This window comes from Scardinius erythrophthalmus (assembly GCF_964197995.2).
Source record: "Scardinius erythrophthalmus genome assembly, chromosome: 1".
NCBI lineage: Eukaryota > Metazoa > Chordata > Actinopteri > Cypriniformes > Leuciscidae > Scardinius > Scardinius erythrophthalmus.
The window spans coordinates 43,516,780-43,539,793 of record NC_138221.1 but is presented as its reverse complement, the minus strand read 5'-3'; the positions used below and the strand labels follow the sequence as shown (position 1 = coordinate 43,539,793).

The following is a 23,014-nucleotide window of genomic DNA, read 5'->3' as shown; positions in this document are numbered from 1 at the left end:
AGAGAATGTCTAATATGGCGAGAAGTTTCACTCTCACTACACTTCCGGCTTCTTAACTGGTTGCAGTTCCACTCTGATTCCATATGAGGGCGCTCAAAGGACGAGTGCAGAATGAATGGAGGTCAATAGCGGTATACCCCTCAAAATTCACTTTTCTCAGGATATAATTTTTTGTCTAGTAATTTGAATGTTGTATTCGAAAGGAGATGCAAAGAAATTACACATTGCTGGGTGTTAGATTTTTTAGAGTCACTTATTTGCTTTAAAAAGTCTTTCAAAATGTCAATGACGTCAGAATGCTGACGTCATTAGCAGAATGCTAACGTGTTATGGGCAACAACAACTCAACCTGTAAGAAATCAAAACGACATAAGTACTCGTTCATTCAACTTTCGACCTAAAACCCATGTTGAACTTGCAAAATCTACAATCTGATCTGAGATTTCTCAACGGCAATCGGGTGAAAGAGACAAATTTAGCCGTCTTGCCCCATTGACTCCCATTCATTTTGCACTCATGGCGAGCGCCCCCAGTGGAACTCTGGTGGTACTACAACCAAAATTCGGTACAATAGGGCTTAATAGGGAGTGGGCAGGCTCTCCGTAGACGGGCTCTGCCGACTTGATCCAGCGCCGACGCCACATGACTGTGACGTATGCCATCAAAGTACCGCGAGAGCGATTCGAGAGTAGCCGGAGAACTCAGTCAGCGCAGCTTCTCAAGAGCAGCTGCACTGGGCTGCACGTGGGCTGATGATGACACAGCTGTTCCACGATTGGCCGGATCCATTGCATGACAACGATCACATGTGTTGCGTGTTTATTCAAACACCTTTAGTTCCTCTAAAGCGCACAAATCAGTTTTTTTTATAACAGTAAACACTCTTTTCATGTAGTTGCGATGTTATATTATGTCATATGACATATGTTTACCAAAATAAAACTGATTAAAAAACGTAGACTCTTTATTGATAGTAGCTTATGTTGAACTTTATTCTTGTTCAAACAGACGCTGTGTAATCGGCGAGAGTAGCCGCGTGCAGGCGGGGAGGAGCTGCAAACGGAGATGTGAAGTCGGACACTTTCTGGTTCCCGTAGTGACCGCTCACGTGGTGTTTGCATACTTTACCACAGCTGAAGTGAAATAAATGCAGTATTTGCCAAATAATGTTTCAGAGACATTTTCATTCAATACTTTATGTACTGCTTCACACAGCGTCTGTTTGAACAAGAATAAAGTTCAACATAAGCTATATCAATGAAGTGGAGTCTACGTTTTTTAATCAGTTTTATTTTGATAAACATGACACAATATAACATCGCAACTACATGAAAAGAGTGTTTACTGTTATAAAAAAACTGATTTGTGCGCTTTAGATGAACTAAAGGTGTTTGAATAAACACGCAACACATGTGATCGTTGTCATGCAATGGATCTGGCCAATCGTGGAATAGCTGTGTCGTCATCAGAGCTCCTGCAGCCCAGTGCAGCCGCTCTTGAGAAGCTGCGCTGGCTGAGTTCTCCGGCTACTCTCGAATCGCTCTCGCGGTACTTTGATGGCATACGTCACAGTCACGTGGCGTCAGCGCTGGATTAAGTCGGACAAAATTTCTAACCGGCATGCACTACTTCAAGTCAGCCGCCGATCAGTCTGCGCAGAGCTGCATGAAGTCGAACAAGCCTATAGAGCTGGTAAGTCCCGCCCCTTCCGCAAAACCCCGCTGGACCTCAAAGTTGAAAAACCGTCAATGCAAGTGAATGGGAGAAAATAATTATTTTCTGGTCCCGTTTGAATTGTGCCATGAATGTGAACATATGTTGTCTGTGAATTTTTTATATAACTTTTCGTGTAAAGAATGATACAATTTAGCGGGTAGAAGTTTGATACGGTTAGACTTTGTGTGAGAGCACTTTGTGGACTACAACTCTCGACGCGTTTGAAATGTCAACACCACTAGCACACGGACTAGCTCACGGATCCCGCTAAACATGGCTGTGTCTTTGGTGCACTTCACCGCCTTCTTTCAGGGAGAGGACAAAATCGTTGAAGTTGGTGAAAACCACGGGTAAGTCAACTTTATGGGGTGACGTCACATAGGCGACATGTAGTCTTTCTCGTTATGTCTTTTCCACAACTGCTAGCTGAAGAATCATACCATATACTGTCAAACTCGTAACATGAAAAGTTATATAAAAAATTCACAGACAACATATGTTCACATTCATGGCACAATTCAAACGGGACCAGAAAATAATTATTTTCTCCCATTCACTTGCATTGACGGTTTTTCAACTTTGAGGTCCAGCGGGGTTTTACGGAAGGGGCGGGACTTACCAGCTCTATAGAGAGAAAGAGTTGCGACACTCTTTGATGTCGCCGCTATGGCTGTCACGTGGTTCATGTAAGCCCCAATAGTTGCAAAACATACGCTGGCTGTCATGTTCTTCTATGGGACAGACAGCAGCGATTGCATTATTGAACGGTAAATATAAAATAAAACACACACCCAAGTACTTTTTCAGCTGTTATTGCATTATTGCATTTTGTTAATGTCAGTTTTGCATTTGGAGAGGCAGGGTGACAACGAAATACTGTATATTACTAATTACTTAGATAAGTTTTAGGCTGTATTTTTGGAGGGAAAAGCTTAGTGTTTATGTTCGCATGGGTAGCAACTTTTATTTAATTGAATTTTTGGGATATACTAACTTTTCATTATGTGACCTGTTGGCTGAGTTTGAGTGGTGAATGCTGCGCGTCGAGTTGTTCCAGAGGTAACGTAAGTTTCTGAAATATCGACCTCTTTTGAATTGTCAACTGTCTATATTGTAAAAAGTTGCTATAAAGGTGGTAGCGATTCATTACCAAACTAATTAGATGCTACCTTCACAGCTGGCGAAGTCACGCTAGCTAACTAGCAAGCAGGCAATGCTAGAAAATTGGTTGAAACAACCAAGATAAAATATAAATAATTCCGCTGTGTATATACAAATGAAGACCAGTATAAGCATCGCAAAGGGCCTCTGATACAATATAGACAGTTGACAATTCAAAAGAGGTCGATATTTCAGAAACTTATGTAGCGGGTAACATAAATTAAATAATTCAAAATGAAGTGCCTGTATTAGTTAGCAGACTCTAATAGCAAAACAGCATTACAATTATTTACACTTTGGGCTTTATAAACGGACCAATTGCGCACCAGAAAATCACAGGAACGGCTACTGGAGGTAGTGGATATTCACTGAAGAACACAGGAGCCAATAATGCGGTAAGTACTTTACTTTGAATAATTTCCCCAAATAAAAGTAGGCCTTTTCAAAAGAAACAATTTAAATCAACAATAGAAAAATAAAAACAACAAATAAATCACATCTTTTTTCAATGTAAAAGAAATAAAAAAACCTTCAAATAATCAGTTATCACTGGTTTACAGTCACCTGTTACCGTCACAGTGAATTAACCCTAGTAACACCAGATACACTGTGTATAAGATAACCCCCTCAAGGAAAACTCTTTGAAATCAAATCACAGTTCAGTTCAATCAGTCACTGATATCAGATTTCGCTCAGTCACTTATCTCAAATCCAACGATGCATCTGTTAATTCACAGTTCCATTCAGAAAAGAAAAGGATAAAAAACATCCTTCCTGAAGGGTAGAATGAAACACAACTTGAGGTCTCTGCTGTCCTCTTGCTTCTCCTAACGTTCGATTGGGTGGCTCGCCATCAACGGAACTTTCCGATGAATTCAAAAAAACCTGACCTATTAAAAAGCCAGAGATCGCAACACAATATATATTTATCTGTGTTCAATATCCATTAGGTAAGTAGTTTCCTTATATTACAATCACTATTCTCATAATACAATATTTACAATAATTTTGCATTAACTTCTTTTTTTTCAGGGTCACGTGTATCACGTCAAAGCCACGTGAACTACAGCTCCGTGTGAGACTAATTAACTAAACTATTAAACTTTAACATTGCAAAATCACATACAAATAACACAAACATCTTACAGTTTCAATAAACATTTGTTATCACAATTGTCTTGTGCTTATTTCAAAATAAACAACAATCAAACAATAACTCACCACATCCAGTATTTCCAGACGATAATACTTGAACATTGACATCCACACGAACATAAAATTAACTGGATTCTTTCAACACAACTGTCTCTTCATGAAATCCAAACCGTTTCTAGACAAAATCAACAATTTACACCTATTTCCTTCTTTTCTTAAGAGAATACTTAATCTAGCTTATTGCTCTCCTCTCAGCGTTAGATCGCGCTGCTTCTAGTGACTCAGCAGGGCGGAGTTTTTTCAGTCTTCTCTCATTGGTCAATTCTATAATACATCTTATTCGAATTATTCCTCTTCTACATTCATTTTTAATTTTTCCTCTTACATTATATTTCAGTTAACAATCATATAACTACACGTTATGATTGATATAAACTATATACAATTCGTATTATTAATCCTGAAATTAAGTCAGGGTTACATCCTCCCCTCCTAACTGTGTACGTCCTCGGAACACAAGTTAAGGTAATTTAACCCTCACACAATCTGTGTTTGAGATATTTCAGTCAACTCACTAGGATTTGCAATACCACTCAAGGCAGTTACAAAAGCAGTATTCAATCCTTGGAACAAAGATTGGGCTACTTGGATCAAGGGATTTCCAAGACTTGGATAGGTAAGTATCCTAGGTTTTGTCCTTTCCCTTGTAGAACGTCTGCACTCAGTTTCCACAACAGTGTTGTCTTCATTCAAAGGGCTGTTATCCTCACCGGTCTCTCCTCCAACATTGTCTCCATTAATATTTTCTGTTTCAGGCGTATGGGTCGACTCAACAGATGCTGCAACATCAGGTGAGTTTTTAGCGGAAACTTCCACAGGTGAGTGTTCTTCTACCATTTCAGGTGATTGAATTTCTTCTGTGTTACCCACAGGTAAAGAACTTCCTGGAGTTACAACAGGTAAGACATCACTTTGTCTAGGAAAGTCATGGTAAGTTATGAACTTTGTTTTCTCAACTGGATAATTGCGAAATGCAGAATCAGAGATTTCATTGTCCATTTCTGAATTAACAGTCAGCTCCTCCTGTTCCTCTTGCACACCAAGACTCGACCTAGTCCTAGGCTTCGAGACAGGCTTCGGTACAATAGGATCCACAGTTTCAGGAACAGGCAAAAATCCGCAAGGAAGTAGCAAGTCTCTATGCAGAGTACGAACTGGACCATCCTTCGTCTCCGGACGAATTGTATAGACAGGTAAATTGTCCACTCGCTTCATCACTACATAAACTTCAGACTCCCACTTATCAGCGAGTTTATGTTTCCCACGGATCCTAACATTTCGCACCAACACACGATCTCCTACCTCCAAAGTAGACTCAGTCACACGCTTATCAAAGCGAACTTTATTCCTTTCCGCAAGTTTCAGCGCATTGCGTGTAGCAATCTCATAGCTCTCTTTTAAGTGTGACTTCAAGTGTTGCACATATTGGGAATGTGATGTCTGTGAAATTCCTTCTCTAGGCAACCCAAATGCCAGATCAAGTGGCAACCGAGGTTGTCGCCCAAACATTAATTCATACGGAGAAAATCCTGTACTCTCATGCTTAGTACAGTTATACGCATGAACTAAGGGTTTGACAAACTCCTTCCAACGACTCTTATCTTTCTCCTCTAGAGTTCCCAGCATACCTAAGAGTGTACGATTGAATCTCTCCACTGGATTCCCTCGAGGGTGATAAGGTGTAGTGCGAATTTTCTGTATTCCAGCTATTGCACAAAGCTCTTTGATCGTATGCGACTCGAAGTCTGGCCCTTGATCACTATGCAAGCGTTCTGGGAAACCGTAATGCACGATAAACTGTTCCCATAAGCTTTTTGCAACAGTCCTGGCTTTTTGGTTGGGTGTTGGTATAGCAACAGCATATTTAGTGAAAAAATCTGTAATTACAAGGATATCCCGAGTGTTGCTATTATCAGGCTCGAGGGAAAGAAAATCCATACAGACCAGTTCAAGTGGTCGTGATGCTTGAATATTCACCAAAGGTGCGGCTCTCTGGGGTAAAGCTTTCCTCCGCACACAGCGATTACAGGTCTTTATTCTGTGTTCTACCTCAGAACCCATTCTCGGCCAATAAAACCGCGCTCGGACCAAATCCTGGGTCCTTTCTATGCCCATATGACCCATCTGGTCATGTAATTGGTTTACGGCATAGGATCTGAGTTCCTCAGGCAACACCAACTGGTACGTGATAGAATCTCCATCCTGTCGCCTTCTGTGCAAAACTCCCTCTTTCATCTCTAGGCGATCCCACTCTCGCAGGTAAAAAGGGAAATCCGGAATTTCCTTCCTAACAACCGGAGGAGGTCTTTCATCAGATTCCAGATACATTATCACTTCCCTAATTACTGGATCAGATCTCTGCTTTTCGGCTAGCTCTTCTTTAGTCAAGTGAGGTATAGCTGATGACCCATTTAGAACATCCTCTTGCACATAACAGTCCGGTACTGCATCGGGATGAATAGCAAGAGACATGACCAAGGAGTAAGCAGGATCGTTGTTCTGCTGTACAAGGTGTTTTTCACAAATGGCCTTAACCACATCAGAATCAGTGATACAGGAGGCGTTGGCATCAGCTGTGTGATACTGAACAAACTTTTCAATCCTTTCAATTTCCTTTGTTGACAGTTGATCATCTGCCAACTCCCCGTGCGGTCGTCTAGACAAACTGTCTGCATCAACATTCTGCTTACCAGCTCGGTACTGGAGTGTGAATGAGAACGTGGATAAAGCAGCGAGCCATCGGTAGCTGACAGCATCTAACTTGGCAGTCGTCAACAGGTAAGTCAACGGATTGCTGTCAGTAACAACCGTGAATGAACTGCCGTAAAGGTAGTCATGGAATTTCTCTGTTACCGCCCACTTGAGCGCTAAGAATTCAAGTTTGTGCGCTGGGTAACGAGATTCACTCCGGGATAGCCCCCTGCTGGCAAAAGCAATGACTCGTTGCTGCCCGTCCTGCTCCTGATACAGCGCAGCCCCCAATCCTGAGGTGCTGGCATCTGTATGAAGAATGTAAGGAAGCTTAGGATTAGCAAAACCCAGGACAGGAGCAGTAGAGAGCTTGATGATCAAGGTTTCAAATGCTGTTTGACAAGAAGGGGTCCAACGACCACCAAATGGCTCTTTGGGATTGTGGTACTGATCTTCTTTACCAAGCCTTTTGACACCTTTTCTCAACGGAGGATATCCAGAGGTCAATTCATTCAAGGGCTTCACAATCTGGGAATAGTCCTTTATAAATCTCCGGTAGTAACCAGAAAACCCTAAAAATGACCGTAACTCTTTAAGGGTTTTAGGACGTGGCCAGGTCTTTATGGCCTCTATCTTCTCCGGATCAGTTTCTACCCCACGCTCGGACACAATGTGACCCAAGTACTTCACAGAGGTTTGAAAAAATCGACACTTCTCTGGTGACAGCTTTAATCCGTATTCCCTCAAACGAGTAAGCACGTGCAGTAAACGCCTTTCGTGTTCCTCCAGGGTCTTGGAAAATACAATCAAGTCGTCTAGAAACACGAGTACTTCCTTCAAGTTGATATCTCCCATACACTTCTCCATTAACCGTTGGAAGGTACTCGGTGCGTTGGTCACTCCTTGAGGCATCCTGTTGAATTCCCAAAATCCTAAGGGACACACGAAAGCGGTTTTGGGTTTATCGGCTTCCTCTACCTCAATTTGATAATATCCCGACTTTAAGTCAAGCACGGTGAACCATTTTGAACCATTCAGAGCCGCAAATGTCTCTTCCAAGTTAGGCAAGGCATATGCGTCCTTTATCGTTTGCAGATTCAACTTCCTGTAATCAATACAAAGTCGGACATCGCCGTTCTTTTTCCTAACCACCACTATAGGTGAAGAAAAAGGAGATTCTGATTCACGGATAATACCGCTCGACAGAAGCTCTTGAAGATGTTTGCGCACAGCTTCAAAATCTTGCGGATGAATGGGTCGTGCTCTTTGCTTAAATGGGGTCTCGTTATTCAGCTTGATACGGTGCTTTACTTTCTGAGTCCATCCAAAGTCTAGTTCATGGTGGGCAAAGACCTCAGGCATTTCGTTAAGCTGCTTAGTAATCCGATCTTTCCACTCTTGTGACAATGGCGAATTACCAAAATCCAAATTCACCTTTGACTCTTTACCCATCGCAGGTTCAATGCTCTGTGAGTCAGACTTGGATACAGCGCTGTTAGATGAAAGCACGGACTCCATAGCATGCATTTCAGCAATGATGCACCTTTGTGGGATTATCACATCATGATCGGCCTCATTAGTGAGGACTACAGGAAGACATCCTGACTTTTCAGGAGGAAGGGTAAGTAAACAACACTTCACTACAACTCCCCCTGGTAAGGACGATACAGTCGGGTGCTCCACCACAACCCATTTGTCAACTGGAGTTTCCAATACATGAACGGCACCCTCCAAGACAACTGTTTGACCAGCGGTCAAGACTTCAGGCGTCCGACTCTTCAGTCTGACATGACCAAGAATACCAGTTTCACAGCGTTTGTGCCGTAGTTCAAGAGTGTATAGGACAGCCCTATAACCATACAAATCTGGAAGGAAAGGGAAGGATGTTAGTTTCAGATGTCCTTCATACAAAATGTCCAGAGTGTTTGTTCCGACTAGAACCAAAGATTGGGTGTGGGAATTAATGTCCGGCACCACCAAAGCAACGGTGGGAATCTCAGTTCTGACGCCAACAAATTCTGCTGGAAAGGTTATATTCAGGTGCACATACCCGAGGTACGGCACAGAAAGACCATTTGCTCCTTCTACCTCTAGTAAGTCGGAGAGAGGATGAATGGGGTGATCTGAAAGATACTGTGCATGAAAGGAAAAAGGAACAGTGGTTACTTGCGAACCAGTATCAATCAAACAACGACATTCTTGCCCTGAAATATCAATTAGCGCAATGCACTTAGCGCCAACTAAACCTTTGGGGAGTTTAGCTTTCAAGTTTGGATTCTTAGGGCATTGGCTGCAAGTAGAAGCTTTAGTCTTGGTGGGACTAGTAAGTATTTCAGTTCCGATTCGCCCCTCAATAGGAACCGGTTCTAGTTTAAAGCCTCTTTCATGACAGCATTCTGAGACTCCCATTTGGACTGTCTCTCCTTCAGCAACTTGCGTTTCTCTGCCACAAGTTTTGGATTTGGTTCGGAGTTGCAAGAGATTGCTATGTGTCCGTCTTCTCCACACTTGAAGCAATACCATGGCCTGGGCTTTTCAACTTGATTCCTCATTTCAATCGCTGTAGCTTCAAAATTTGTTTTCTGGGGTTTCTTTTCCACTACAAGGGTTTTCCGAGCTTTGACTGGCACAGTAATTTTCTTGACAGCTCCAGCATTAGTAGTCAGTCTTGCCAGCTGACTCTGAAGACTGGCTATTTGCCTCCTTAGCTCCTTAGTCTCAGATGCGACTGACAGCACATCGGGGTTCCCTGGTTGATCAGTCTCATCCACCACCCATGTTCTTTGAGTGTGGACTTGAACACGCTGCTTCACTCCAGCCAAATGTTGTCTCATGCGCTTTGCTTTGGTCGCATATTTGTCTTCTTCAATTCGCAACATCAGTAACAACTGTGCAAAAGAAGGAGGATTCTCACGTTTTTGTTCCAGACCCAGGTCTACTATTAGGTTGTTATCCCAGCAGCCCCGACAGAACTGTTTCAACAGATGCCGGTCTGCTTCACCGGACAAGACACCACCTCTCTTAACAGCTATACTCAACGCAGCTTGAAGTCTAGACAAATAAGCTGAAGGTTTTTCACCTGCATTCTGAAAAGTATTCATGAACTTAGCCAAAAGCTCGTCACCATCCTCTACAGTGCCAAAAGCTGAATCAAGTAGTTGCAGATAATCGGATGGAGAGGCTTCAGGGCCCAAATGCTTCACAATGTCAGCAGCCGGGGGTAGAAGGCTGTCTAAAATCTTCCGTGACCCATGAAATTTAGATATGGCAGGGTCTCGCAGGATGAAGTCCACACTTGTGCGCCACGTGTCATATTCTACCTCATTCACAGGCCTGGGAATCCTCCCAGAGAAAGCTCTGAGCCTTGTGGTTGTGAGTGCTTGAGAATTTACTTCCTCAGTCCGCACCACATGCTCAACAACTAATCTTTGTACATCAGGTGGGTTCAGTACAGTAGGTGAAGTAAGAATTGAGTTACTCACACAAGTAGCAGCAGATGTCACTTGCTGGCCTCCTGCTGAAAGTGTCTCACCCATTGCTGATGTGGTTTTCTCCAGTTGGTCCTGATCAACATTAGTTTCAGAATGTTTGTCAGCAGTGCCTGCCTCAGCACACAAGGGAAAAACTTCAGAGCTCATCTCAGTTAGCATTTCACTTAGCATGGTCTCAAAGTTAACTCCACTGAGCATTGCTATTTCTCTCAACCCTTTAAGATAAGACCTGGTGGCATCTCCTCCCAACTGTTTGGTATACACACTGGATAGAGACCTCACTACGTAGCTGATTTCAGGGTTGTCAATCAACTTGTGGGTGAAAGGTAATACAGGCTCTAAAGTTTGCATAGCATTCCCACTGCTAAACTCAACAATCAAGTTTTGGTGAAATTCAGATTCAGGATCTTCAACCTTAATTATTTTAGCTATAGACCCGTATTTCTGCAAGACTTCAAGTAACTTCTCATCATCTTCAGTTCCTGTTACTCCACTAACTATCACTGCATTAGGGACCTTGATACCTTCAGTGACAATTACTTCCATTTTGTCAACGGCCTTTTTGAACTACTCACCCTGTGTTTCTTCAGTAATAGAACACCACCTCCTGGCTGTGCTCGCCAAAGTTTTCTATGTAGCGGGTAACATAAATTAAATAATTCAAAATGAAGTGCCTGTATTAGTTAGCAGACTCTAATAGCAAAACAGCATTACAATTATTTACACTTTGGGCTTTATAAACGGACCAATTGCGCACCAGAAAATCACAGGAACGGCTACTGGAGGTAGTGGATATTCACTGAAGAACACAGGAGCCAATAATGCGGTAAGTACTTTACTTTGAATAATTTCCCCAAATAAAAGTAGGCCTTTTCAAAAGAAACAATTTAAATCAACAATAGAAAAATAAAAACAACAAATAAATCACATCTTTTTTCAATGTAAAAGAAATAAAAAAACCTTCAAATAATCAGTTATCACTGGTTTACAGTCACCTGTTACCGTCACAGTGAATTAACCCTAGTAACACCAGATACACTGTGTATAAGATAACCCCCTCAAGGAAAACTCTTTGAAATCAAATCACAGTTCAGTTCAATCAGTCACTGATATCAGATTTCGCTCAGTCACTTATCTCAAATCCAACGATGCATCTGTTAATTCACAGTTCCATTCAGAAAAGAAAAGGATAAAAAACATCCTTCCTGAAGGGTAGAATGAAACACAACTTGAGGTCTCTGCTGTCCTCTTGCTTCTCCTAACGTTCGATTGGGTGGCTCGCCATCAACGGAACTTTCCGATGAATTCAAAAAAACCTGACCTATTAAAAAGCCAGAGATCGCAACACAATATATATTTATCTGTGTTCAATATCCATTAGGTAAGTAGTTTCCTTATATTACAATCACTATTCTCATAATACAATATTTACAATAATTTTGCATTAACTTCTTTTTTTTCAGGGTCACGTGTATCACGTCAAAGCCACGTGAACTACAGCTCCGTGTGAGACTAATTAACTAAACTATTAAACTTTAACATTGCAAAATCACATACAAATAACACAAACATCTTACAGTTTCAATAAACATTTGTTATCACAATTGTCTTGTGCTTATTTCAAAATAAACAACAATCAAACAATAACTCACCACATCCAGTATTTCCAGACGATAATACTTGAACATTGACATCCACACGAACATAAAATTAACTGGATTCTTTCAACACAACTGTCTCTTCATGAAATCCAAACCGTTTCTAGACAAAATCAACAATTTACACCTATTTCCTTCTTTTCTTAAGAGAATACTTAATCTAGCTTATTGCTCTCCTCTCAGCGTTAGATCGCGCTGCTTCTAGTGACTCAGCAGGGCGGAGTTTTTTCAGTCTTCTCTCATTGGTCAATTCTATAATACATCTTATTCGAATTATTCCTCTTCTACATTCATTTTTAATTTTTCCTCTTACATTATATTTCAGTTAACAATCATATAACTACACGTTATGATTGATATAAACTATATACAATTCGTATTATTAATCCTGAAATTAAGTCAGGGTTACACTTACCTCTGGAACAACTCGACGCGCAGCAATGTAAATGAATGGGGTCCAACGCCCAAATGACAGTGTTTGGAACTAATCCGATCTTCAAATCCCGGAAGTAGGCGGTTAAAAGCGCCGCCATTTTTTACAACGGAGGTCTGTGGGAGTGTCGCAACTCTTTCTCTCTATGGCTCTGGATACATCCAGCCGCAGCCGATGTCGAACACACCTACTGTCAGAAGTTTGTTAACAAAAATTAATGCACGCGTCACCGGATTTACACATGCACTTCTTGCTTGTTGCACGCACACATATTATGTCAAAATAATGAGATATTATGTTGAAATAACATTATTATTAATAAAACATCTTTTAGAATATTTGATTGAATGCTAAATGTTGCACTTGTTCAATTTAATAAAATTAAAACTTTAATTGTGATCATTAAAATAATTGAATATTAAATATTTAGTGGCCAAGTTTTGCTCATTTATATATATATATTATATAGCGATAGTTCATTCTAAGTTTACTCAAGTGGAAGAATGTGACTAATAAACTTAGGCCTACTAGCACTATGCATTATATTTTGAAAAAGAAGTAATTATCTTAATATCAAAACCTTAAATTACCTCTGTACTCAATTATAAATACATTTCTGACCGTTGGAACGAACCATAAAAAATAGAAAATCGCATTCATTACGATTTATGGTGATTTTATTTCCGTTAGACCTTTGCCTACATTGACGCTGATGCATTAAAGAGGAGGGGCTCCCCTGTTCCAAGATGGCGACTCTATTGACGCATTCGTTTCAACAAACTGCCGTAGCCCAGGCGACATCTAGTGTATATATCTATGGTGCAGTCAGACCTATCTCCATGAACCATGCGGACTCACGAGATCGCCCTCCAGCGGCGAACCATTGAACAAGTGTCTAAGGGTTTTACGGTTTTACCTGATCTCTGATCAGTTTTATACATTTGTAGATGTATTAATGGTACATTAGTAAAATAAAAAAGTAGTTAATAGTCTCTTATTGACCTGTTTAGCTGAGCCATGGAACAAACAAAACATGCCCTGAAAATTGATTACACTGGCCCGGCACTTGATATTTAATCTTATTAGATGATATAGTTATTTGCATAGATTTAACGTTCAATAAAACATTTGCAATGGGTTTGTAAAAGGTGTTTTATGCATGTTTTGAATGAGTTTGTGTTGCATTTACACCGTTCTGGCAGGTAGCCTATAGGGGTCACCAGAGTGCCGCGTTTCGAACGCTTCGAAACAGTGAATCATTTCGCAAAGCAAGTGGTTCAAGTGATTCGAAGCATTGAAAAGCTTCGTTTCTCCTATCACCAAATTACTGCAGTGAGTGCGAGTCTGTGTGCATTGAACACAAAGCAGATTTTTATTTATTTATTGTTTATTTATTGTTCTGTGAAGCTTTACCACTGATTTATACTTTATCCGTTGTCCCAAACTTTTAATTTTAAACTATGAAAATCCATCGTAAAAATCTGAATTATTACATAATCATTACAAAGAAAGAGTGAAATGAAAAGAAACCATTTTTATTTATTCTGCATAATGTTCACTCAAGCTGTAATTTGTCAAATTACTCAAATAGTGTGTAAATATTTTTTAAACAGGGTCAAATCTAAAATTCTGGCAGTGAAATTAGCCTTAGCAAAACAATAGAGTTTGACAATTTTATTTCAAAAATGTTATTTTGTTACAGAATGTTCTCACAATGCACAATTTGAGATACAATGGAACTTTGACAGAAATCTCCTGCGTAATGTTTATACAATGTTAGATATTGTTAGTAGACAGATTATATCAATTAGTAAAAAGTGTTAAAACATTTATTAAATTATATTTAAATGTCCACGAGGCCAAAAGTTGTACCATATCACTTTTGCACAGCTAAGAAAAGTTAAAGAAAATGAATAAACTAAACTAAAAAAAAAAAAAAAACTAAAAGCAAAAGAAGCCATAAGCCATGAAAACACACACACACACACACACACACACACACACACACCCACACACCAAATGTTGCTCATTTAGGCTTCACTTTGACCAATGTCACTGTGCACCCATAGAGAAGAGAGAGGAGGAAGAGGGTGAGAAAGGCACAGGCCATGTTCCAGGTCTCTTCAATGGTGTCCTGCACAATATATTCGGGTTTGTTCTCATTTATATATATAGCCTCTTCAAATAATGCTGTAAAATGCAAACCGAGGAAACAATTAATATCACATTTGAAAATTATGACATTTCTTAAGTTTATTGACTCAATTATTTCCTTGATAAACTTGGGTTTCAGTGCATGAAATATTGCATACCTGATTTTTTGGAGATGTTAAGCAACTGGGTACCAGTTACATGAGTGACCCTGCATGTGTACACTTCACCAGGTGCCCAATCTGAAGGCAAGAGCTGCAGGTGACTTCGGATACTAAATTTGCCATCAGGGCCTTTTGCGGGGTTGGTGTCATTGTGGGCAAACATTTCATTCATCCCAAGCAGCCAGGTGATGTTGATAGCAGGAGGGCTGAAACCATACGCCAGACACACCAGCTCACTAGCACCCTGCAGTAGCTTTGCAGATGGAGCAGAGTGGATCAAAGAGGCTAAATAAATAAATAAAAAACAGTGAGAGAAACAGATCAGATAATAGAGTATACAGAGAGGTATATGTATTGCAAATATATTCTGTTGTATTTGCCATCTTCGTATTTACTGTCTTCTAGAAAGACAGATAGATCGATCTGATGGCACCCACCGTACAAGTTCTCCAAATTTGCGATAAATGGACTTTGGGATGACTCGTGAGAAACAATGCAAGAGTACACGCCTTCTCTCAACTGTGATGCAGGCAATATAAGGGCACTATGCATTGAAAAACCTCCTGAAGTGTGAGCAACCGCAGGACTGTTAGTGAAGTGAGACTCATTGAATTGCTTCCCATTTAGTTGCCACTGCACAGAGATATCAGATGGGAAGAAACCGGTGATGAAACAAAGAAGGCTAGGATTTTGTCCAGAGAGATAGCTGTCTGAGGGTCTGAGGATCCTCACAATGGGTTGTTTGGGGTCTGTGAACATTTGGCAACAATTAGTAAAGATAAAACTCTTTAACAGAAGACTGAGAACTGTAAGAGCTCACCTCTGTTTTTTGAGATGTTCTGCTGCTGTGTGACATTAGAGCACAAATGCTTTACCTCACAGGTAAAGACAGCATATGTATTCCATTGTTTATATGAAACCTCCAAAATACTTTTCTTGCTTTGAGTGCCATCGTCATGATCTATAGGTTTTTGGTCAAAGTAATTTCCATTCTTTTTCCATTGGATGGAGAAATAATTGACATTCTGACCAACAATCAAACAGGTCAAATTCAGAGGTGTGCCAGATCTCACATGATTTACAGGACCTTGAAGGTAGACCGCTGACTGCTGACTGGAAGGTGAAATCACTGTTGGACGGTAAATTTATTTGTTAAGATATTACAGGTAAGGAAGAAACTACAACATACTTTCAAGAATTATAAGATTGTGCACAGATATATGCACCTCATTGCAATGAGAGAGAGAGAGAGAGAGAGAGAGAGAGGGAGAGAGAGAGGGAGAGAGAGAGAGAGAGAGAGAGGGAGAGAGAGAGAGCAAATGAGGCGTGTTTACCTGCACAAATACTGGTGCTTTTATTAGCAGTTTTCCCACTGTGTTCATCGACAATTTGGCAGGTGTAAGTGACCCCTTGATCCCACTCTTGCTGTGGCACCAATATCTCACTGTCCACTTTCACACAGCCATTTTCCATCACTGAGACCTCTAAAGCTGTGTAGGGTTTCTCCGCAGATTTTGAAAACCACTTGATCTTCAGGTCAAATCCTTTTCCAGAACACAGCAGTCTTTGTGGCTCTGAACTAGACTGACCCACACTGGGAATAACAACAAGCTCTATGGTAGGATCATCTAAGGGGAACAAAAGTTATCAAATGTCCAGTGAAGAAAACATAATACATCCATATATTAGTAAAATTCATTTCAATCCATGAATTAATCTCTCCGATATAATTAATGATAACATATTACAAGAAGGTTTCAATTGCTTACATTAGTTAACATGAACTAACAATAAAGAATAAGTTTACAGCATTTGCTAATATTAGTTTATGCTAATCTCAACATTTACTTATACATTTTTTTAAGATCAAAAGTTGCATCTGTTAACATTATGCACTGTGAACTAACATGGACATGTTATTAACTAAAATAAACAAAGGTGAATGCGTTTTGTAAAAACATAGTGAAGTGAAGTGAAGTCAAGGCCAACTCTAGGGGATTCATACTCGGAAATTGTCCTCTGCATTTAACCCATCCAAGTTAGTGCACACACATTAAGAACAGTGAGTTGTGAACACACACACACACACACACACACACACACACACACACACACACACACACACACGGACCAATGCTATATTGATGTATTTTTCTAAATGTCAAATGTTAACAAACAAGAACTTTTTTGTAAAGAGTTGCCGATTAACTGTTCCCTACCACAAAGGTTTCCAGCAGGTTCTGATGCCCAGTTTCTGAAGGGTCTGTGAACTTTGCAGGTAAAGTTGTTTCCTTTCTTCTGGTGCTCAATAGGGATTGTAAAATGTGTGGTCAGGGACCAAATGTTTTCAGAAGGGGTCCAGTCCACACAAGTGAAATTTGAGATATCAGCACTGTTGGCCTGGAAGTTGATGCAGACCTCACCAGAGGGGAGATCTTTTACAACACACTCCAGCAAAGCAGTGCCTGACTGAGCTGATTTCTTCCTGATCATCACTACAGGATCCTTCTTCATATCATCTGAAGATCAAACATACATTTTAATACACAATATGTGGTTTTCAGGACCTAAATTGTTACACTTGATCAGTGCAAAATAAACAACTTACCAATTTGAATTGGATCGCTCTCTTCTGTGAAACATGGATGTTTAGTAGTACAAACAATGGTCTTCAGTTTCAACCACTCGTCTCTCGACAAAGTCAAGTTGCTCACAATTGTATTGAGGTCTTTGGGAGCCCTAGTGCCTTTTACACTGGTACCGTCTGCCAACCATGACACTTCAGTGTTGTGTGGCGCTTCAACAATACAAGAAATTGTGACTTTGTTCTCCTTCAAAATGTCTCTGAGAGGGGCTCTCTTTACTTGGACTGAAGGTTTGAACACAGACTTTGCTGTAAATGTGAAATTAATAAAGTTAGATTCATAGAATGATGATGCTTATATACTAATTTTACTGTCATACATGATTCATCTTCATTTTTATTTTCAGCTTACCCATGCACATGTCATATTCTAGCTTGAACTCTTTAGAGTTATGGCTGGCTTTACAAGTGAATGAATTCAGATGAATTCACATTCATGAATTATACGATTGTGCACATATATATGCACCTCATTCAAAGTTATTTGAACTATGAGAGAGAGAGAGAGAGAGAGAGAGAGAGAGAGAGAGAGAGAGAGAGAGAGAGAGAGAGAGAGAGAGAGAGAGAAGTCACATAAGGCATGTTTACCTGCACAAATACTGGTGTTTTTATTAGCAGTTTTCCCACTGTGTTCATCGACAATTTGGCAGGTGTAAGTGACCCCTTGATCCCACTCTTGCTGTGGCACCAATATCTCACTGTCCACTTTCACACAGCCATTTTCCATCACTGAGACCTCTAAAGCTGTGTAGGGTTTCTCTGCAGATTTTGAAAACCACTTGATCTTCAGGTCAAATCCTTTTCCAGAACACAGCAGTCTTTGTGGCTCTGAACTAGACTGACCCACACTGGGAACAACAACAAGCTCTATGGTAGGATCATCTAAGGGGAACAAAAGTTATCAAATGTCCAGTGAAGAAAACATAATACATCCATATATTAGTAAAATTCATTTCAATCCATGAATTAATGTCTCTGATATAATTAATGATAACATATTACAAGAAGGTTTCAATTGCTTACATTAGTTAACTTGAACTAACAATAAAGAATAAGTTTACAGCATTTGCTAATATTAGTTTATGCTAATCTCAACATTTACTTATACATTTTTTTAAGATCAAAAGTTGCATCTGTTAACATTATGCACTGTGAACTAACATGGACATGTTATTAACTAAAATAAACAAAAGTGAATGCGTTTTGTAAAAACATAGTGAAGTGAAGTGAAGTGAAGTTAAGGCCAACTCTAGGGGATTCATACTCAGAAATTGTCCTCTGCATTGAACCCATCCAAGTTAGTGCACACACATTAAGAACAGTGAGTTGTGAACACACACACACACACACACACACACACACGGACCAATGCTATATTGATGTATTTTTCTAAATGTCAAATGTTAACAAACAAGAACTTTTTTGTAAAGAGTTGCCGATTAAATGTTCCCTACCACAAAGGTTTCCAGCAGGTTCTGATGCCCAGTTTCTGAAGGGTCTGTGGACTTTGCAGGTAAAGTTGTTTCCTTTCTTCTGGTGCTCAATAGGGATTGTAAAATGTGTGGTCAGGGACCAAATGTTTTCAGAAGGGGTCCAGTCCACACAAGTGAAATTTGAGATATCAGCACTGTTGGCCTGGAAGTTGATGCAGACCTCACCAGAGGGGAGATCTTTTACAACACACTCCAGCAAAGCAGTGCCTGACTGAGCTGATTTCTTCCTGATCATCACTACAGGATCCTTCTTCATATCATCTGAAGATCAAACATACATTTTCATACACAATATGTGGTTTTCAGGACCTAAATTGTTACACTTGATCAGTGCAAAATAAACAACTTACCAATTTGAATTGTTTCCCTCTCTTCTGGGAAACATGGATGTTTAGCAGTACAAACAATGGTCTTCAGATTCAACCACTCGTCTCTCGACAAAGTCAAGTTGCTCACAATTGTATTGAGGTCTTTGGGAGCCCTGGCGCCGTTTTTACTGGTACCGTCTGCCAACCATGACACTTCAGTGTTGTTTGGCGCTTCAACAATACAAGAAATTGTGACTTTGTTCTCCTTCAAAATGTCTCTGAGAGGGGCTCTCTTTACTTGGACTGAAGGTTTGAACATAGACTTTGCTGTAAATGTGAAATTAATAAAGTTAGATTCATAGAATGATGATGCTTATATACTAATTTTACTGTCATACATGATTCATCTTCATTTTTTCTTTTCAGCTTACCCATGCACATGTCATATTCTAGCTTGAACTCTTAAGAGTTATGGCTGGCTTTACAAGTGAATGAATTCAAATTAATTCACATTCATGAATTATACGATTGTGAACATGTATATGCACCTCATTCAAAGTTATTTGAACTATGAGAGAGAGAGAGAGAGAGAGAGAGAGAGACAGAGAGAGAGAGAGAGAGAGAGAGAGAGAGAGAGAGAGAGAGAGAGAGAGAGAGAGAAGTCACATAAGGCATGTTTACCTGCACAAATACTGGTGCTTTTATTAGCAGTTTTCCCACTGTGTTCATCGACAATTTGGCAGGTGTAAGTGACCCCTTGATCCCACTCTTGCTGTGGCACCAATATCTCACTGTCCACTTTCACACAGCCATTTTCCATCACTGAGACCTCCAAAGCTGTGTAGGGTTTCTCCGCAGATTTTGAAAACCACTTGATCTTCAGGTCAAATCCTTTTCCAGAACACAGCAGTCTTTGTGGCTCTGAACTAGACTGACCCACACTGGGAACAACAACAAGCTCTATGGTAGGATCATCTAAGGGGAACAAAAGTTGTCAAATGTCCAGTGAAGAAAACATAATACATCCATATATTAGTAAAATTCATTTCAATCTATGAATTAATGTCTCCAATATAATTAATGATAACACATTACAAGAAGGTTTCAATTGCTTACATTAGTTAACATGAACTAACAATAAATAATAAGTTTACAGCATTTGCTAATATTAGTTTATGCTAATCTCAACATTTACTTATACATTTTTTAAGATCAAAAGTTGCATCTGTTAACATTATGCACTGTGAACTATCATGGATATGTTATTAACTAAAATAAACAAAGGTGAATACGTTTTATAAAAACATAGTGAAGTGAAGTGAAGTGAAGGCCAACTCTAGGGGATTCATACTCGGAAATTGTCCTCTGCATTTAATCCATCCAAGTTAGTGCAAACACATTAAGAACAGTGAGTTGTGAACACACACACACACACACACACACACACACACACACACACACACACACACACACACACACACACACACACACACACACACACACACACACACACACACCCGGACCAGTGCTATATTGAAGTATTTTTTTTAAATGTCGAATGTTAACAAACAAGATATTTTTTTGTAAAGTGTTACCGATTAAATATTTCCTACCACAAAGGTTTCCAGCAGGTTCTGATGCCCAGCTTTTGAAGGGTCTGTGTACTTCGCAGGTAAAGTTGTTTCCCTTCTTCTGGTGCTCTCTAGGGATTGCAGAATGTGTGGTCAGGGACCAAATGTTTTCAGAAGGGGTCCAGTCCACACAAGTGAAATTTGAGATATCAGTATTGTTGGCCTGGAAGTTGATGCAGACCTCACCAGAGGGGAGATCTTTTACAACACACTCCAGCAAAGCAGTGCCTGACTGAGCTGATTTCTTCCTGATCATCACTACAGGATCCTTCTTCATATCATCTGAAGATCAAACATACATTTTCATACACAATATGTGGTTTTCAGAACCTAAATTGTCACACTTGATCAGTGCAAAATAAACAAATTACCAATTTGAATTGTTTTGTTCTCTGTGAAACATGGATGTTTAGCAGTACAAACAATGGTCTTCAGATTCAACCACTCGTCTCTCGACAAAGTCAAGTTGCTCACAATTTTATTGGAAGCCCTGGTGGAAGCCCTGGTGCCTTTTTCATTGGTGCCGTTTGCCAACCAAAACACTTCAGTGTTGTGTGGCGCTTCAACAGTACAATAAATTGTGACTTCGTTCTCCTTTAAAATGTCTCTGATATGGGCTCTCACTTGGACTGAAGGTTTGAACACAGACTTTGCTGTAAATGTGAAATTAATAAAGTTAGATTCATAGAATGATGATGCTTATATACTAATTATACTGTCATATATGATTCATCTTCATTTTTTTTTCAACTTACCCATGCAAATGTCATATTCTAGCTTGAACTCTTTAGAGTTATGGCTGGCTTTACAAGTGTACTTTGTGTCTTCATATTGAGCATCGATAGATATTTGACTTATGTAAGTAAATGTTTTCTCCACTTTATCAGTGGTCTGCAACATTTTATTTTTAGAAGCACTGACAGACTGATTCCCACTAAGCCATTGTACAGTAAGTTTGTCTGGGTAATAATCCTTCAACTGGCACTGCAACACGATGCTATCACCTTCCTCTCTACTCAGCAGAGCAATAGTGGGAGGAGTGACACGTTTTACTATTGAAACAAAGAAAGAATCAATTAACTTGCAATGTGGTTTAAACAGAACATATAAGAGGTACAAAGTTTATGAAAATCTTAATCAATCATACGAATACTAGTCTTTTTCAATAAATTCAAATAGGCAATATAATGATACGCCCTGTTCATGCTTCAGTGGGTGGTTATTTACATCATGAGAGTTTTTAAAGTTGCAGATACTGGAATAGAAAAAAAAAGATGGACAGAAAAGGAAATGAAAAAACATGCTTCAGAAAACATAGCGAATAGCAGATGGAAGCGTTAAGTAACAGTCAAGCTGAAATAGCAACCAAAAGCAGAACTGAAACCCATCTGCATCTTTGAGACAGGGTTTAGCACATCTGCACAGGAAAGACACCTTTCCATTTACATAAAATTACTCTCCTGTTATGCAATTTATGTTTTAATATACTTTGCAGCATGAAATTTCACACTTACAAATATTCACACAAAGATGCCGTGCTTCAGTCACCCAATGAACAAAGTCTTGCAGATTTGGAGAAAATTAAGGATTTGATTTAAGAAATGTATGTGCAGTTTATTATATTCAAAAATTAAGAAAATAATTCAAAACCTAGTGGCAGTGTATATAAACATTTTTAGAGCAACATTAGTTTATCATGCAAATCAGTTTTTTTCCTTGAGATGTCAAAAAAAAAATACAAGAGAAGTCAAATCATTTCTTTCTTTTATTAAAGTAAAATCTAAAAACAAACAAACTGCACAATCACATATTTACAAAAAAAGAAGAAAAAGAATAACTGTCATAGTCTTAAAGCTGTTCTTCTGAAAGGCCTTGCATCATGTCCTTAAAGGGATCTTTCATTTCACCTGAAAGTATAATTTGACACCAATTACAGCAATGAAAACAATTTCTGTTTAACATGCCAATAAAATAAATGTCAATAAAGATACAAAGCCATTTTTTTTGCATCATCTTTCTCCAAATGATAACCAACTCAAATGCTCCTATAAAATCTTGTCTCATGTTTATCCTCAATAGAAAATTAGCTAGAAAAAGTCTAAAAGTGTATACCTTAACAAAAGTAGCTCCTATGCTGTAGAACAAGGTGATGAGGAAAAGGAAAACAAAGGTTACAGCAGTGTTTGAATTGCCACTCTCATCTGTATCAATGGGTTCAAACAGGGGATGCTCTATCCACACGATCCACGCTGCGGAAA

General features: G+C 39.5%; 1 protein-coding gene across 1 annotated transcript; it reads right to left on the bottom strand.

Annotated features, from left to right (window-relative positions):
* Positions 1 to 13,764: 13,764 nt before the first annotated feature.
* LOC308697727 (uncharacterized protein) lies at positions 13,765 to 22,290 on the bottom strand. The gene is made up of 15 exons (XM_081377198.1): positions 22,271 to 22,290; positions 21,512 to 21,808; positions 21,128 to 21,409; positions 20,739 to 21,038; positions 19,807 to 20,100; positions 19,168 to 19,452; positions 18,779 to 19,078; positions 17,913 to 18,206; positions 17,289 to 17,573; positions 16,900 to 17,199; positions 16,015 to 16,308; positions 15,501 to 15,809; positions 15,118 to 15,429; positions 14,678 to 14,965; positions 13,765 to 14,555 (listed from the first exon to the last, which is right to left on the bottom strand). Exons 2-15 carry the CDS (start codon positions 21,654 to 21,656, stop codon positions 14,392 to 14,394), a joined length of 3,852 nt encoding a protein of 1,283 aa, XP_081233324.1. The 5' UTR covers positions 21,657 to 21,808; positions 22,271 to 22,290; the 3' UTR covers positions 13,765 to 14,391.
* Between the last annotated feature and the right edge of the window lie 724 nt (positions 22,291 to 23,014).